A 16,148-nucleotide genomic window follows, 5' to 3' on the forward strand; every position below is an offset into this window, starting at 1 on the left:
TTGATATGAAAATGGAATAAAATTAGAAATGATGGGAAAAGAAATAATAAAGGTTAATTTAGTAACTTGTTTTCTTTACATATAAGTTATGAAAACAAATAAGCTCAATACAAATCATCATACAAACTAATAATTTTAATGTAAATTAACAAATGGCAGTTTGGTAAAATGTTGTCATGTGTAATTTTTTTATTGGCTGAATGTTTATTAGTAGAGATTTTGCCTTGTTTGTTATTTATTGCCTAATATAGTTTCGCACAGATTGAAATTTTCCTTGATTATTTTGTTGCCATTTGTATTTTCTTTTTTACCGATTGAAACAAATTTGTCTTGATTGTTATGTTGATTGATATTTACTGGATGAGAAAATTTTGCATACATTGATTGATAATTGATAAGCACTTACATTATCAAAATCATTTTATAATATACTAATAAATAATATAACAAATCACAAAATAATTCGTATAGAATCTTCAAAATAATTATAATAAAATAAATTACAATATAAGTTGCATGAAGTATTTTAGAGTAATATTATTAGCATTTCAAAACACAAAAGCTTTGATTAACTTAAACAAAATTTTAATTTTGTAATATAATTAATTTTTTCAGTTTTAATAGATGGTTGCCATATTTGTTCCAAATTATTGGTTGAGGCAAAATTGCATTTATTGGGTAACAATTATTTATTGGCTAGACAAATTTGCAGAAATTGTTTTTCTAATTGATATACTAAATAATCTTGAATTTGGAAAATTTATGTTTACTGGATAACAATTATTTATTAGTTGAGACAAAATTGAATTCAAAAAAAAATTATATTTACCTAGATTAAACAAATCACCAAACAAAATCACAGTTTTATGCATTTAATAATATACTAAACAAAATAAATGACAATATTATTTGCATAGAATCTTATAAATTAATTTCAACACTATTTCTATACACTTCAGTTGTAATTATGTTAAACAAAATAATCTTTTATATGAGTAATACAGATTTCGCAACCTACTTTATTGATTTCTATTTTAATAGCATAAGAAATAAAAAGGATAGTATTGTTTAATGAAACAAAATTATTGGTCTTCTTTAATGAAATGTTGTTCTTACACCCATTATTTTTTCTCACCAGTCACCACCACTATCTCTAATATCTTTTCTCTTATGAAATATCTATGTCCTTTATTTCTCTCTCCTCTTACCTCTTACCTCTTACCTCTGACCTCCAAAGTATCTATTCTCTCAACAATATTTCATGCTAGCTGTTGAATTACTCACTAGTATTGTTTATTTGTATTTGGAGTTTTAATTTTATGAATTTTTGGTTTTGAATAACATAATATATTCACTTTTTTTGTGGACGGTTGAATATGGTGGTAAACCAATGGTTGTTGTCGTGGTTGTTCTCGCCAGGCTTTCATAGCCAATGGTGAGAATGCTTGTTGTCGATCCTCGATTACATGGAAAAATCTTCTGTGGTGGTTGTATTTGATTTGTCGGTAAAGGTAGGTGGTTTGTGGCAGAATTTGACCAAATGTTTGAGAGGGGCAAGATTTCTGAATAATAAATGATCTGAATAGACTAAATAAAATTAAAGTTTACTCAAAACCTTCATTTTAAAAGCTCCTCTTACTGCCACAAAAAAATTAATTGAAATAATCAAAGTTGTGTTATTTACGTTTCCAAACTTTTAGTTATATCCATATATATTATCGATTAATATAATATTCAACATGACTCTCGTTAAACAATCTAATTAATTTTTTATATATTGTTTCATTTCATTTTGATTGTCTACTTTTGACTGAAAAACTTTCACATAAAATTTTCGTAATAAACCATTAAAAAGGAACACAAAGAATACTAATTAAAATTATTTTTATATTATCATAATAAATATAGAGTAAGTTAATAATAATCTTCTCATGAATACATAAATACTTGATACCCATAAAAAAGTTTCGATAAGAATATATATAAATAAATATATACTATTCCAAACCTTTAGTTATATCCGTATATATTATCAATTTATAACATTCAACATGACTCTTATTAAACAAATCTGATTAATTTTTTATATACTACTTCATTACATTTTGATTGTCTATTTTTGACCAAAAAACTTTCACATAAAGTTTACGTAGTAAACAATTAAAAAGACACACAATTAAAAAGAAACACAAAGAGTACTAATTAAAATTATTTTTCTATTATCATAATAAGTGTAGAGTAAGTTATTAATAATCTTCTCATGAATACATAAATGCTTGATGCCCATAAAAAAAGTTTCAATAAGAATATATATAAATAAATATATACTATTTAAATTAATAAATCTGTTTTCGAGTTTGTATTAATCTAAACATATACTACCTACATTTAAGTTTTAATGTTATTTTATACTTGATTTATAAGTTAAAATATTATCAATTGGATTTAATATGATTTATCTCAATAAATATATTATTAATATATTTTTATAATAGTTTTATTATAAATAGTAAGTTTGAATTAATAATAGTATGAAAATTCATTAAAAATAAAAAAAAATAATAGTATGTTTTGTAATTGAGTTTAATGGAGTAATAAGAGGCAAAAGGAAGTTGTTTGGCTAATTGTGTAGAGCCCAAAAGATATTAGAAGTAAAATATTATTCAATAATATCAAATAAAATTGAAGTGCATTAGAACTGGATGCGTTGGAGTTCGATTATCCAAATTCTCGAGGGGTGGAGCCTTGAAGTTCCGCCACTACAGGTGGTGATGACCATGTTACAGTTGGGTCAAGAGGAAAGAGAAACATAAGTTGTTATAACTGCTTTTTGTTTCTACTTATAATTGACCAAAAAACATTTTAACAGTTAATTCCTAAGACCTTACCTCTTAATCAAACTCCATACCAAATAGACTTTGATGGAAATACTTAAATAATGTCATTACTTAATGCATTAATTTATAATTTGAAAATAATCTTATAATTTTAGGAACATTTATAATCTTAAAATAACTTATAATAATAATTAATTAAAGTGATTAGTAATAATCTTAATGTATCTTATTCTAACAAGAAAATAGTAAGTTAGTCATTTTTAATGTGAGATTTAATTGTCTTTAGTTGATATTTGTTGGCATTCAAAAGAATGTGTAATGGGGCCCACAATATACTACAAATAGAAGACCATGATCACCCAAAAGACGGAGGAGGAACAATCAAGGAAAACAATACAGCAAAACATCTCATAATTCCCTTTCCTAATTTCTTCTCATCAACAGTCAATAATATTAAACTTGACTTAATTTTAAATAAAAAAAAAAAGTGAAGTCAACAGCCAATGGAGTCTTGGATCAACCATAACCCCACCACCATTTCCAGCTATTTTGCCCCCTTTCTGCTTTTTCCCAATTCAGTCTCCTCTATCTAACTTCTTCTATTTTGCTTCCCTTTGCTCTTTAATACAATTTTCAAACATTTACCAAGTTTCAATCTTTACAGGTTTGCTACTTTCACCCTTTTCATTTCTTTGCTTATGTTGTATTCATTGTTTGTAAATCACCAAAATATACAATATTCTCATAGGCTTTTCTTTATAGATCATTTACTTGTTTCATAATTGTATTTTTGACATATCGGTTGGTATTTGTTCGTAAATATCTCTAAAGTTTTTTTTTTTTTTTTTTTTTTTTTATTTATTTATTAATATTTTTGTGGGGGTGAAACTGAGATGGCGTTTTGATCATATACTTGTCTCAAGATTAGATTTTTGATATGGAGTGGGAATTTTTGTTTGTCTCAAAATTTAGTTTCGGGGTACAAATTTAGTTTTTGTTTTTTATATAATCTACAACAGAAGCGCTACTGTCTTTTTTACCCTATTAATCAATTAATTTTAATTTTAATTTTAATTTTTTTAAGTATTAACTTGAATGTTTTGATTTATTTTAATGTCAAATAAAATTTTACAAAATATATTGACAACTGTGTCTATCTAAGTTATTCTCGTCTATCTCAAAAAAAAAGTTATTATTTCGTCAATGTTGAGCTTTTTCAAGTTTTTGCCTATTTATGAACTGCGACTGTTGGAATATTTAATTTGAAATGATTTTTTTCCTTAATTCGAAATCTTCCTATGTAGTTAGCTTTAATTATGAGTTCTTTTTAAGTAATTGTAATCTTCGTCCCCGCCAAATTTGCGCTACTTTTCATTTTAGTTTGTGTTTTAAATTTACTCTATGTCTATTTTAACTATGGTTTTTTTTTTCTTTTGGTATTTTCATTGACGTATTTAACTTGTTTTTCATCGACTACACTATTGTCCCGATTTTCTTAATTTACCCAATGTTCCACATCATATTTGCTACCAAGGGTTAATAGAAACAATTATTATCACTAACAATGTACTCTTGTTTGTATCTAACCCTTCGAATTTCAGCCTAAGCGGGACCCACTTAGTGGCATTAGGATAAAATTGTTGGGACAGTGAGAGTATTTAGTTTTGACTATGGAAGCAGATAATAATCTCAAATTGTTTTGTACTTGTATTTAATTGCCTTGCTTAGTTAATTTTAGGGGCCAGAACACATGGGGTAGAATAAAGGCATTGTTATTATTCTTGCTTGTAAATGATGATGATTGATAATGATAAGACATTATTAAAAAGGTGATTGCTATAATGAGTTGGTGAATATATGGTATTTATAGTCTGGCTTCAAATTGTACATATTTAATGATTGGGTAATAAAAAAAAAATGTATAGTGGTTTGTTGACATCCAACATGAGAATCTATATACTTGAAAGGGTATTATGATGTGTTTTAACATAAACTTTATATGCCATACATACTTTAGAGCTCATTCGAATTTGTTTTCAATAGGTGATTTTGTTAACTTTTATGCTTTCACTCTTTCCTTGAGTTGATTTTGAAGGTTTACTTCACTATTAACTTTGATCATTTGTGTTTTCTTAGTTTAGTTGATTCCTATGGTAGATGATTGAAGCTGTGGGTGTCAAAAGCAATCGTCATCAGTCTTCCATCTCGTCAATATATTCGGGATGGCTTGGTGAAGCAAACTCTAACTTCAGCACTTGCAGAATTGTGTTTTGAGTTTTTCTCTGCAAAGAGGGGGTGTTGTTCTCTTTAATTTCGGCATCAGTTCCACTGCTATACCTCTCTAGACTGTGCATATAGTTGATTCTTTACTTGGGTTGCTCTCGCTTCTTCTTGGGTTTGTCATTGTGACCGTACATGTATTTGTTTGGGAATATGGTTTTGTGAATACAATCTTTTGTTCGCGTTAAATGAACGTATGAGTAAAAACACCGAGTCATTAGCGAAGTATGGGTAGCCGCTATGTTGCATTACAAATTCTGATATGCTTCGTATGCTTATCTTCTTGTATACAATGGCCACAAGTCTTTGCAGTTGATGTTGCCACAGGGGTCGGAAGAAGACTTCTCCGGGATGGAATTAAAGAAAAAGTTATAGTGCCTGCCACTCATGTACCAAAAGGGCAGAATGGTTACCGTTTATCATATTCATCAAAGATGGTAGCAATGGCAGTACCTGGAGTACTTATTTTGGGTTGTGCTTTAATATGCCCCTGCTTTCAACACTGGAAGAAAGATATTGACTCTGAATCCCAGATAGATTTAACTAATAGTAAGTACAAGTATAGTATTTTTCGATTTGAAAGGTTGAGCATAAACTATCAGTCGTATTCATGCTCGATTCATTCTAATTTCTATCTAGTCGCTTTGCCCATGACTGATTTTGACTCATGTGAAATCCATAGCATATGATTCCTGATGATTAATGAATTTGTTGCAGTTGATTTATCTTCCTCCTTTGAGGGAAGTTCACATCTGGAAAAGGTGACCGCTAGTCCATGGCGAAACGCTCTGCCGAACCCATACCCATCACGCTTCTCATCGGCCAGTTCACATCCATCACGACAACCTCCGCCTAGTCCTCTATATGCAGCTTCCCCAAAGCTGGATAGGTTTGGATCAGTTCATCTTAACTTCAGCCAGATTGCAAAGGTTACACATAATTTCTCATCATCATATAAGATAGGTGAAGGTGGTTTTGGAACAGTATATAAGGCGCAGCTACCTAATGGGCAGTGGATTGCTGTAAAAAGAGCAAAAAAGGTATTTTCTTTAATGGTTCAAAGATTATCATTCCCAGTAGCCTTATGAAATATATTTGAAAAATTTTACTGCTGCCTTGCGACAGGAATACTTTAACTCATCGGAATTCAACAGTGAAGTCGAGATCCTATCGAAAATTGAGCACCGAAGCCTAGTAAGGCTGCTGGGATTTGTTGACAAGGGAAATGAACGACTTGTAGTGACTGAATATGTATCAAATGGAACCCTTAGAGAACATCTGGATGGTAAGATCTTAGAAATGTGAATTTCTGTGCAATATTGACGATTGAGTATGTAGAAGTAAATAATGGATGTAGTATTTGACAGGTTTGGGAGATAAAATATTGGACTTCAAGCAGCGCCTTGAGATTATTATAGATATTGCACATGGCCTAACATATCTTCATCTTTATTCAGGTAAAAATGACTTTTTTCATGTCCTTTTGGTTTCCTGCGCTTTAATTTATACAGCTATAATACCTCATTTTTACATACTAACAAACCAAACAACAGTTAACTGACAATTGTCTGCTTTGGTCTTTTCTGTATGAGTACATATGTGACCCTTTTGGTTATTAGTACTAAGTAGTGGTAATAAGACTAACTTGTAGTGTAAATTTTTGTGAAATGTATCATGTCATATTCATGGTGATGAAAAATTGATAAAAAAAAGAATTCCCGCCAAAATTACACTAAGTTTTCAGTATCATTCTCGTCATTAAATACGAACTACCAAATGGATCGTAAGTGACTTTCACCTAAGTTCCCACCTAGCGTAGATTGGATGGACTGGATATTTCTTATGTCAAGTCTCTTAACTCTAAAACCCACTTCAACTATAGATTTTAATTTGACAATTTAAATGTTACAAGGAAAACACCAATTCTAAGTTGTTCAAGACACATATTGATTATGCAAATTGATCAAATCTTTGTTTTGACATGACTGTATATGCAATCAATCAAGGATAGATGGGTGCTGGAGTCATATTGACATGACTGTATGTACCCTGTTCGTGTGGTCGCATGTTTATATCATCATAAGACTGTTAAATTATATCTTTTGCATTCTTTGTTCTGAATTTCTGTTGTACCATACTCATGTTTAATTGGTGGTAACAGAGAAGCAAATTATTCATCGAGATGTGAAATCATCCAACATACTTCTGAACGAGAAGCTTAAGGCCAAAGTTGCAGATTTTGGATTTGCGAAAGTAGGTCCATCCGAGGATGATCAAACTCATGTATTAACCAAAGTTAAAGGGACTGTTGGATATCTTGATCCAGTGTACATGAAAACCTATCAACTCACCCCCAAAAGTGATGTTTACTCTTTTGGGATTTTGCTTATCGAAATTCTTACTGGACGTCGTCCTGTGGAACCCAATAGACCAATGGAAGAGAAAGTAACCATTAGATGGGTGAGCTCTTTTCCTTCTAGATTAACAATCCCATATTTAGGTAGTGTCTAGCCGTTCATTTGTTTTGATTCATATAGCCAACCCTATATTTTGAGATTAACAATACCATATTGCTGGTATCTTCCCCACCGACCTAAACTTGCAATGCATAAACTTGAAAAAGGGATTGTAATATGAGGCAAAGGTGGGATTGTTTGGTGTAAAACTTAGATGAGGCTGTATAACTCTATGACACCCTGAGGCTGACACTATTTGAAATAATTTTGCAGGCATTCAACAACTACACTAAAGGTGAACTGTTTAAGCTGGTTGATCCGCGAATGAACGAACCAATAGATGAACAAACCCTCGAAAAAATATTTGCTTTGGCATTTAAGTGTGTAGCACCTGGAACAGTTGATCGGCCGGACATGAAAACTGTAGGGGAGCAATTGTGGGCAATTAGGATGGAACATCATATGGCAAGGCAAAGGTAGATGGCTCTATGAAGAACTACTTAGTTTTATGGAACAACCATTCATGAAGATAATGTATGCATCTATGAGGAAATCTGCTAAGTATTCAGCAGATTTGTAATTTTTGGGTTGTCCAGTGTGCAACTATAATGAACTCATAATTTTGTGTTCTTAATGATTTTTGTTTGAAGAATTGATATTCAAAATCATTTGATGTACAAGCTTTTTTTTTTCTTCTTTTTTTTGTGCATATTTTTAGCATAGATACTTACAATACAAAGCATAACTATTATTTGATCTACTTTAAACATGCTCTTACTTTAATGTTTAGTCTTTTCCCATTGATATGATCTATTGGTATACACAAATTGTTGTGAGAGACGGTTTCTCCGACAGACGCATTATATATACGGGCTAAATATCCCAATTAATAAAGAGAAAATAAAAATGTGAGCTTTTTGTTTTGAGGTTGTCTCTTTGAGAGACGGTCTCTCACAAAAGTAGCTGATTGGTATATTGGTTAAATCGGTGCAGTGCTGCCTTTGATAACCATAGTAAAGAATCGTATTTTGAATAATCAAATTCCTTCCAGTCAAAGAATACATAACAAGAACATCTTTTGCAGCAAAAATTTTTCAAGAGTTATTGAGAATTTTCTGTACAAAATTCCAGAAAAAGAGGAAAAAAGAGTACAAAACGCGATGAGGAGTGGGTCGACAACTTTTTAACATGCTTTCCCGTTGACTCTATAAAACGCAGATGTAGGCTGCATTATTATGTTACACATCAAGCCTTGCAGATGAACAGAGAATTGAAATTCATACAGATACCAATGGAGAGCTACATACCTAAACAAAAAGGAGCCCCAATGTATTTTGGAGATGCCTACAAGAATTTTGCAAAAGGAGTAAGCTGGAGTCTTAATCTTTTCCATCTTCTACTCACCAGTGAAGGATGCAAATTTAATATGTGTTCCGGCATAAAATCATGTCTTGTCAACATCCCCACAACAGGCGGTCTCTGCACCAATTTGTAAATTTTTTCAGTTAACAACAAACAACAACATTTCAATGCTCTAATGTTACCGAGTGACTCCCACCTAAGTGAGTTTGAGGGGTCAGATGTACGCAACCGTACCCTTGCAGAAACAAATAGATTGTTTCCAATTGACCCTTTAAATTTTATAGCAAATAAATAAGCGCACATGATTTAATAACACATATAAGGATAAGAACATCATGTTAAGATTGTGGCGTCTTTCGACTCCCAAAAAAATGTATTCCGATGCACTTCCTGTTTCTATAATCGGATAGTCAACGCTAGAGCCTAAGTACCAAGTACTTCCAGTACTACACTTTCAGGCGAAAAAGTACCATCAAAACCACTTCTGTGCAAGTTCTATTCCAAAATCCCCATGAATGACAAAGTTTATGCAAATCTTCTCAAAAAGTACAACCAAAACAATTCCAGAAAATTTTCAAGGAATCTAAATCTTGAACTATTAAAGTTTCTTAACTGAACTACCACGAGGAATATGCTCCATTTTCATTAATTTAACTGAACAAATTTTCTGAAGATTTTTGTATTCTCAGTGAAGCGACACTGTTCTTAACATGTTCCGTATCCTTTTCCATTTTCCTTTCTCTCAAAGCAACTTTTCTATCAAGGTAAGAAGGACAACAAATCTCGAGACCTTTCCAATAAAATTATTATACGTTGAAATAAAAAGTTCTCTGAAATGTTTTCCTTTGAACAAAACGCAATCTTAGTGCATTGTGGATACTTAATTTGAAAACATAACACACACATAAGTATATAGTTGAGCCTCAAGAGAACTTCTTTGACTAGATACACTTCCAAAGGAAAAAGAAGATAAACCTAACTAATAGTACCAAACACATCAGAAAATAATCAATATCATCCTTGTACTATATTGATAGAAATACTTATTCAAAGTGAGTGTAAGGACAAGATTTCTATATAGAGATATGTTAATTGAATTGTACCAAATAGTAAGCTATATTTAGAAATATGATAAGACTTATATTAAGAAATGTTTGTTGGCACAAAAATATGCAAGTCATAGATTCCTAAGCACCTACAAAAACTCACAACACAAAAGGTGGCAAATAAACTACTCGATAACAACTTTTCGAACTTTACTTCTTTTGACTTACCCCAGATTCACTAACAGTAGGATCAATGTTGGGACACGGGATGCAACAGTGATTCTTCATAGGCACAACATATAGGTACTTTGATCTATAGTTTACATTCCATTACAATACCAGTAAGTGGCTCCCACCAAGACAGAATTGGAGGGTCTGGACGTACCCAACTTTACCCTTACTAGTTATAAGTTATGACAAAGACGTTGTAGCAAGCATCATCAACAAAGAGTTTTCTTTCACTAAGACCTATGAAAATCCAGCACAAAGAATAACTCAAGCGCTCGTATAGTTCCCATTTGTCCACCAAATGCAGGAAATTTCTATGTTTAAAAACCAAAGTTCCAATAGGACTTTATTAGTGGGCCTTCCCACATAATCTCCTTTGGGTGGGATGGGGAAGAGTAACTGCTGAAATGCAGCCCAAATAAAAGGCACTTTCTAGAAACTCAAGGAAGCAATAAACAAAATTGAACAAGTAATTTGGAAATGAAACAGCATCATGATATATTTTCCCACCAGATCTTTTAGTTTGGGGGTTATGGGGTGATGCTAGAATCAGAGTATTAACTATAAAGTGGGGTAGAAAGTAAAGCATGCAACTTACATCATTACTTGTGGTTGTCACCAGCATGTGCCTGAGACCAATTTCCCTGAAAAGTATATGAGCCTTTGCTAGAGACATTGTCTCCACTACTGTATAAGGGGAAGCATTTGTGAACGGATGAAGGTCAACAAACATCTTCATTTCTTCATCTGTAAAAAACATATCTTCAATGTCATCAATATTTCCCGACCCACCCTTGGCAAATTCCACAGAAGAGAACTGCTTAAATACATCAGCTCCAGCTGACACCGATGTGAGAGAGAAAGCTTTCTTCTTCAGCAACACAATCAGATGGCTTCGAAGGATTAAACCAAACAATTTCGGTATGCCACATTCTTCTGGTTCATCAATCACAGGAAAGCCATTGTGACCCGACCTTTTGAGAATATTGACTATATTTTCAACTTTTTCTATCCCATGAAGATACTCAAGTGGGCCAGTAACTACATCAGCTACAGTCAGCTGACTCATGAACGGCTCTGTGTGTGATTCTAGATAAGGGAAACCTTTCAGCTTCATCATGATGTCATATATATTGGCGTTGAAGACGTCTGCCACGGTTTTAGAGACAAGTAGAACTAACATCACCAGTGGCAGTAGTAACAAGTTATTGGTGAGTTCAAGAAGGATGACACACAATGAGACTGTCATTCTCATGGACCCACCAAGAAAAGAAGCAGCACCAAGCACAGCAAAGAGACCATGGTTCAGACTCGAATTTGAACCTATTAACATCCCAACATAACGCCCGTATGATGCACCCGTTACAATAACAGGTACAAAGAGACCAGAAGGAACCACAATTGCATAGCTAAAAATGCTCAGGAAAAAGCAGGTTATAAAAAAAATAAGCATGGATAAGCCATGAAATTCAGAATCAGTGCTGTGACTAAAGAGGTTTCTTATCGCATCATCATTTGTGTTGAAAATCAAACTGGCAAGATCATTGTAGTGTCCTGGAGCACACTGGAACTTCTTGTAGTTACCAGATCGGCCTATCGTAGGACAAGCCTCGAACGCATCCCCTGGACAAGGTTGGCAAGGTGCAAGCCAAGGAAGCCCAAACAGAAGGCATGAGGTGAACACAGAGATTGAACAAGCTAGAACTATTTGATAGACGAGGCCTTTCCTGAAATGTAGACCAACAAGAGGGTCAGACAGCCAAAACTCCAAACTCGTTTTCCTGTATTGAATTATAATTTACTTGTTGATAAGCAAAAGCATTGACTAACCCATTTATAAAACTGTAAAGTCGAAGAACCTTTTCAAGAATGAAATTGTACAAGGCTCCTAATAAACCCCCTATTAGTCCAAGCAGCAGGACGGGAGGTACATCACTGAGGTGATATGCAAAATTTTCTTTAGTGACATTAAACATTATTAAACCGCCTGTGCCAAAGAGTCCACACTTGCCACTATAACAGAGATCCATGAAACTGCGAAGCATGATAGCAACAACTGCCGTACAAAAGAACGATCTCCATACTAGTGCACTTCTCCACCTGAAAAATTGAACAAGGAAATCAGGCTTCTATTCAGCAGAAACCCATTACTGAATAAGTGTGGATTTGTGAGACCTTTGAACTTGTTGGCTCTAATCTGAACTTACTCTTATTGGACATATTTGTTTGGATTCGCAAAATGAAGGATAAGAGAGAATTAAAGGAAAAGAGGGTTCCAAGAAACTGAATTAAAAAAAGCATCCATTATACCAAGTAGCCATTTCTTCTAACGCAAATAATACACCACCAACTGGAGCTCGGAAAGCAGCGGCCATTCCAGCAGCAGTTGCACATGTTACTAGATCTCTTCTATCTCGGTCATTTTTGAAATAATGTAGCCATTTCCAAGTCAAACCATATTTCTTCGATCCACCCTGACCCAGCAGTGCACCTATACATGAAGCAGTGTGCACCATAGGCCCTGCTTTTCCAATGTGAAGGGAGGCAGAAACGGCAGATATGCTACCAATAATCTGTAAACACAAATTAAGTTAGTAAAAAATTTATGCATAACAGATATAGTGATATGCACAAACCCAACTAAGCTCCACAGCCATATCTCTTTTGTCAGATAGAACTTTTATCTTAGTCTAACCTCATTGATAACAAGCCTTCAAAATTACAAACACCACCAAAAATAATGCGAAGACTTCGTACCACCCATATGGGATGCAATATCGCAACCGACACAAAAACAATTGAAGCAATGAACAGCCTGTCAAGAAAGGCTGTGAGGGGTAATGTAGGAATTAAATAATAGAATAATACTTAGTAATTAATTAGTTGGAGGAATAATATATAGAGAGAAACAGTATAAATAGAATGGGAAGGGGATGAGAAAGACAGTCAAACAGTTGTAATAGAAAGTGGGTGAGTCACATGACTCATTGTAACAGATCAGCCCGAGATAGTAACAAAAACTGACTTTAATAATGAATACAAGAACGATACTATGGGACGTTCGAGTCTCCCAAACACTCCTAAGTATAGGACGTTTGAGTCTCCCAAACACTCCTAAGTATGGGACGTTCGAGTCTCCCAAATACTCCTATGTGTTTCCACTTCTCTCTCTAGTTATTTCCTCCCCTACAACATCCCATACTGCCCTCTATTTATAAGAGACGGGAGGGGAAAATACAAACAAAAATAAAGGCTATTAAAAGACTAACTAACATAAAAACCTAAATTACAACTCTTAACTGACTTTTATTCACTTACATTATATATGACCCTAGGAATATGCCATGTATGACACTCATTTAGGGTGACCTCAAACTTCTCAAATTGCTTGACTACTATCTCATTGTAATCATTCTTAAGTTACAATCAATCTACGATATACATATACATTTACATTGATCTACGCCAATCTTTACATTTCAATATATTTTTGCTATTCTTGATAGCATATTATGTCCTATACCTAAATTAAATCATACATGGCTAGCTCAATTCATAACAATTGGTATCATAGCGGCTCAATTCCCGACAATCGAAGATGACGAAGGTAGTGAAATGCAGGTTTTACTATTCTTGATAGTCGATATGTCATGAATGGTTGTGAGAGTTTAGTAATTAGTTAGTTGGAGGAAAAATATATAGAGAGACAAATAGTATATATCAAATGGAAAGGGAATGAGAAAGGCATTGAATAAGTTGTAATAGAAAATCGGTGGGTTACATGACTCAATTAGAGAAAACTCAAGCTTCTCGATTTGCTAGACTACTATCTCATTGTAATCATTCTTAAGTTACAATCAATCTATGACATACATATACATTTACATTCATCTGTGCTAATCGTTACATTTCAATGTAGTTTTTGCTTTTCTTGATAGTAGATTTTGTCCTATACCTAACTTCAATCATCCACGGCTAGCTCAATTCATAACACGGCCCAAAATCACTACATATGACTCAACTGTAGTCTTCACTTCGGTTAGTTCAAAGGTTGTTGCTTGCAGTTGCAACAATAATTTACAAGAAAATAAAGCACTAGACAGAGTCTCAGAAGTATCAAACGAAACATTATTCTTAGTATTAACAAAAGAGTATCCAAATTTTACCAATATTATGAGCGCTTGAGCAATAATGGTAAAAATAAAGCATAAACAGTAATGTGGATCAACATTTTTACGACCCATGTAAAGTAAAAGGTTGAAGTGTCATGATATGATATATTTATATATATACTCTTATTGCCATATAAAATTTGCAAATTAGTACATAAATTTTAGCAAAACAATCTTCAAATCTAATGAATTCCTAACCTTACCAACCAAAGTCCTTAGTGAAAATATACCAGGCGCATCTACACCGTTCAAATAAGCCTTAACTTCGGGTATACCTGACCCAGCAGCTGCCGGAGATACAAGTGCCGTAAACAAAGATGCAAAAAGAGTCAACCCAAAATTGAAACCTGTAAACACCAAAAATGCTGACAAGTGCCTACATGAAAACAAAAGAAAAAAGATTTGATCAAGTATCTAAAAATCACAAACCTTAATTACATCAATCAACAGATGGAGAAAATGTTTGATTCTGAACCTGTTATACAACATCATATTGGAAGTGATAACAAATTTCTTTCCAGCTATATTTTCCACAGCAAGATTATTGAAGAACCCAACCAAACTAACACTCAATCCAATGAGAAAACACAATGCCCACTTCATACAAATGTATTGGTAAATCTGCATTCTTCCTCTACTTCTCCAATCTTGCTTGAAAAAATCATTCTCAATAATTCTGCAAATATTACAGATCCCAGTAAATTCAATAATAAATCCATAAAAGAAATGAGCTAAAACCCAACAAAATAAAACAAGTTTTAGAAAAAAAGCACTTCCCTTTTATAATCACACAACCCATAAATGAACAAAATTAACCAAGCACATACAACTTTGAGTTATATGGGCAATCATAATCTGGGCAACATACTCTAGATCATGGTTAACTATAGGCAAATATAACACCGACAAGATAAAATTGGCTTCCCCTCAATGTTTCCATCATATACTAAACCCCTAAATGAATAAAATCAACCAAAGTAACTAAAAAAGTTAATTGGACAACATACTCATAATCAAGGCTTTCAATTGGGCAAACATTGACACCAACAAGAGCAAGCTGGGAAGTTGTATTGGTAAGACGAGATAATTGTTGACTGGAACTGTAATTAAGAGGTTCAACTAGTGACTCTTCATCTCCTCCATTAAACTGTGAACCCATAATAATCAAGATAATAATCCTTCAATATATTCAGAAATAATTTGGGTAATGCCCAGAAAGAATTCAAGCCTTGAAATCATATGTAAATATAATGAAAAATAAGAACTGATTGATGATGATGATGAAGAAGAAGACAAAAAAGGAAAATACTTAAAGTGGACATTTTTTTTACAACCAAAAAATGAACAATTTGAAGTGGTTGAAGAAGAAAGTGTGGATTGTTGTTGTTTTCCTCAAAAAAATTGTGGATTGTTGTCTGTAGCGAAGAGGGGAATCTTTGGATTTTAAATACCGATACTTAAATTTCGCCACCCTTTTCATTTTATCGCCACCCCTCCAAATAAAATTACGAATTTGCCCCTGATTTTTAAAAAATTACAATTTTACCACTCATTCCAAATTTCTTATTTATAATAATAATAATAATAATAATAATAATAATAATAATAATTATTATTATTATTATTATTATTATTATTATTATTATTATTATATCAATAACAATAATAATAATAATTAACTTTTTTATATTCTTCAAAAAGAATATATATAAAATTAATAATAATAATATTATTATTATTATTATTATTTTCCAAAAAGAAAAAAAA

At 32.7% G+C, this 16,148-nt stretch overlaps 2 protein-coding genes across 3 annotated transcripts; one reads left to right on the plus strand and one right to left on the minus strand.

Annotated features, from left to right (window-relative positions):
- Positions 1 to 3,210: 3,210 nt before the first annotated feature.
- On the plus strand, positions 3,211 to 8,348 carry LOC130828216 (calmodulin-binding receptor-like cytoplasmic kinase 3). 2 transcript variants are annotated; one of them, XM_057694072.1, is made up of 7 exons: positions 3,211 to 3,501; positions 4,974 to 5,666; positions 5,835 to 6,157; positions 6,243 to 6,402; positions 6,485 to 6,574; positions 7,279 to 7,577; positions 7,847 to 8,348. In XM_057694072.1, the coding sequence occupies exons 2-7, from the start codon at positions 5,345 to 5,347 to the stop codon at positions 8,051 to 8,053; spliced, it is 1,401 nt and encodes a 466-aa protein (XP_057550055.1). In that variant the 5' UTR covers positions 3,211 to 3,501; positions 4,974 to 5,344; the 3' UTR covers positions 8,054 to 8,348. The 2 variants fall into 2 exon arrangements, with proteins under 2 accessions (XP_057550055.1, XP_057550056.1); XM_057694073.1 differs by having other exon boundaries at positions 3,222 to 3,501; positions 4,979 to 5,666.
- A 286-nt stretch (positions 8,349 to 8,634) lies between these two features.
- On the minus strand, positions 8,635 to 15,777 carry LOC130828215 (putative chloride channel-like protein CLC-g). Its single transcript, XM_057694071.1, has 8 exons — positions 15,389 to 15,777; positions 14,857 to 15,057; positions 14,580 to 14,757; positions 12,520 to 12,782; positions 12,040 to 12,309; positions 10,808 to 11,936; positions 8,881 to 9,052; positions 8,635 to 8,798 (listed from the first exon to the last, which is right to left on the minus strand). Exons 1-7 carry the CDS (start codon positions 15,538 to 15,540, stop codon positions 8,918 to 8,920), a joined length of 2,328 nt encoding a protein of 775 aa, XP_057550054.1. The 5' UTR covers positions 15,541 to 15,777; the 3' UTR covers positions 8,635 to 8,798; positions 8,881 to 8,917.
- Positions 15,778 to 16,148: the final 371 nt, after the last annotated feature.

The sequence above is a fragment of the Amaranthus tricolor genome, chromosome 12 (genome assembly GCF_026212465.1).
Source record: "Amaranthus tricolor cultivar Red isolate AtriRed21 chromosome 12, ASM2621246v1, whole genome shotgun sequence".
In the NCBI taxonomy this organism is placed as follows: Eukaryota; Viridiplantae; Streptophyta; class Magnoliopsida; order Caryophyllales; family Amaranthaceae; genus Amaranthus; species Amaranthus tricolor.

Coding starts and splice junctions, on each gene's coding strand:
- LOC130828216 (XM_057694072.1), top strand. CDS start 5,345: ATGGGTAGCCGCTATGTTGCATTACAAATTCTGATATGCTTCGTATGC. Junction 5,667..5,834: donor CCAGATAGATTTAACTAATA/GTAAGTACAAGT, acceptor AATTTGTTGCAG/TTGATTTATCTTCCTCCTTT. Junction 6,575..7,278: donor ATATCTTCATCTTTATTCAG/GTAAAAATGACT, acceptor TGGTGGTAACAG/AGAAGCAAATTATTCATCGA.
- LOC130828215 (XM_057694071.1), bottom strand. CDS start 15,540: ATGGGTTCACAGTTTAATGGAGGAGATGAAGAGTCACTAGTTGAACCT. Junction 15,058..15,388: donor ATTGAAAGCCTTGATTATGA/GTATGTTGTCCA, acceptor TAATATTTGCAG/AATTATTGAGAATGATTTTT. Junction 14,758..14,856: donor AATATGATGTTGTATAACAG/GTTCAGAATCAA, acceptor GTTTTCATGTAG/GCACTTGTCAGCATTTTTGG.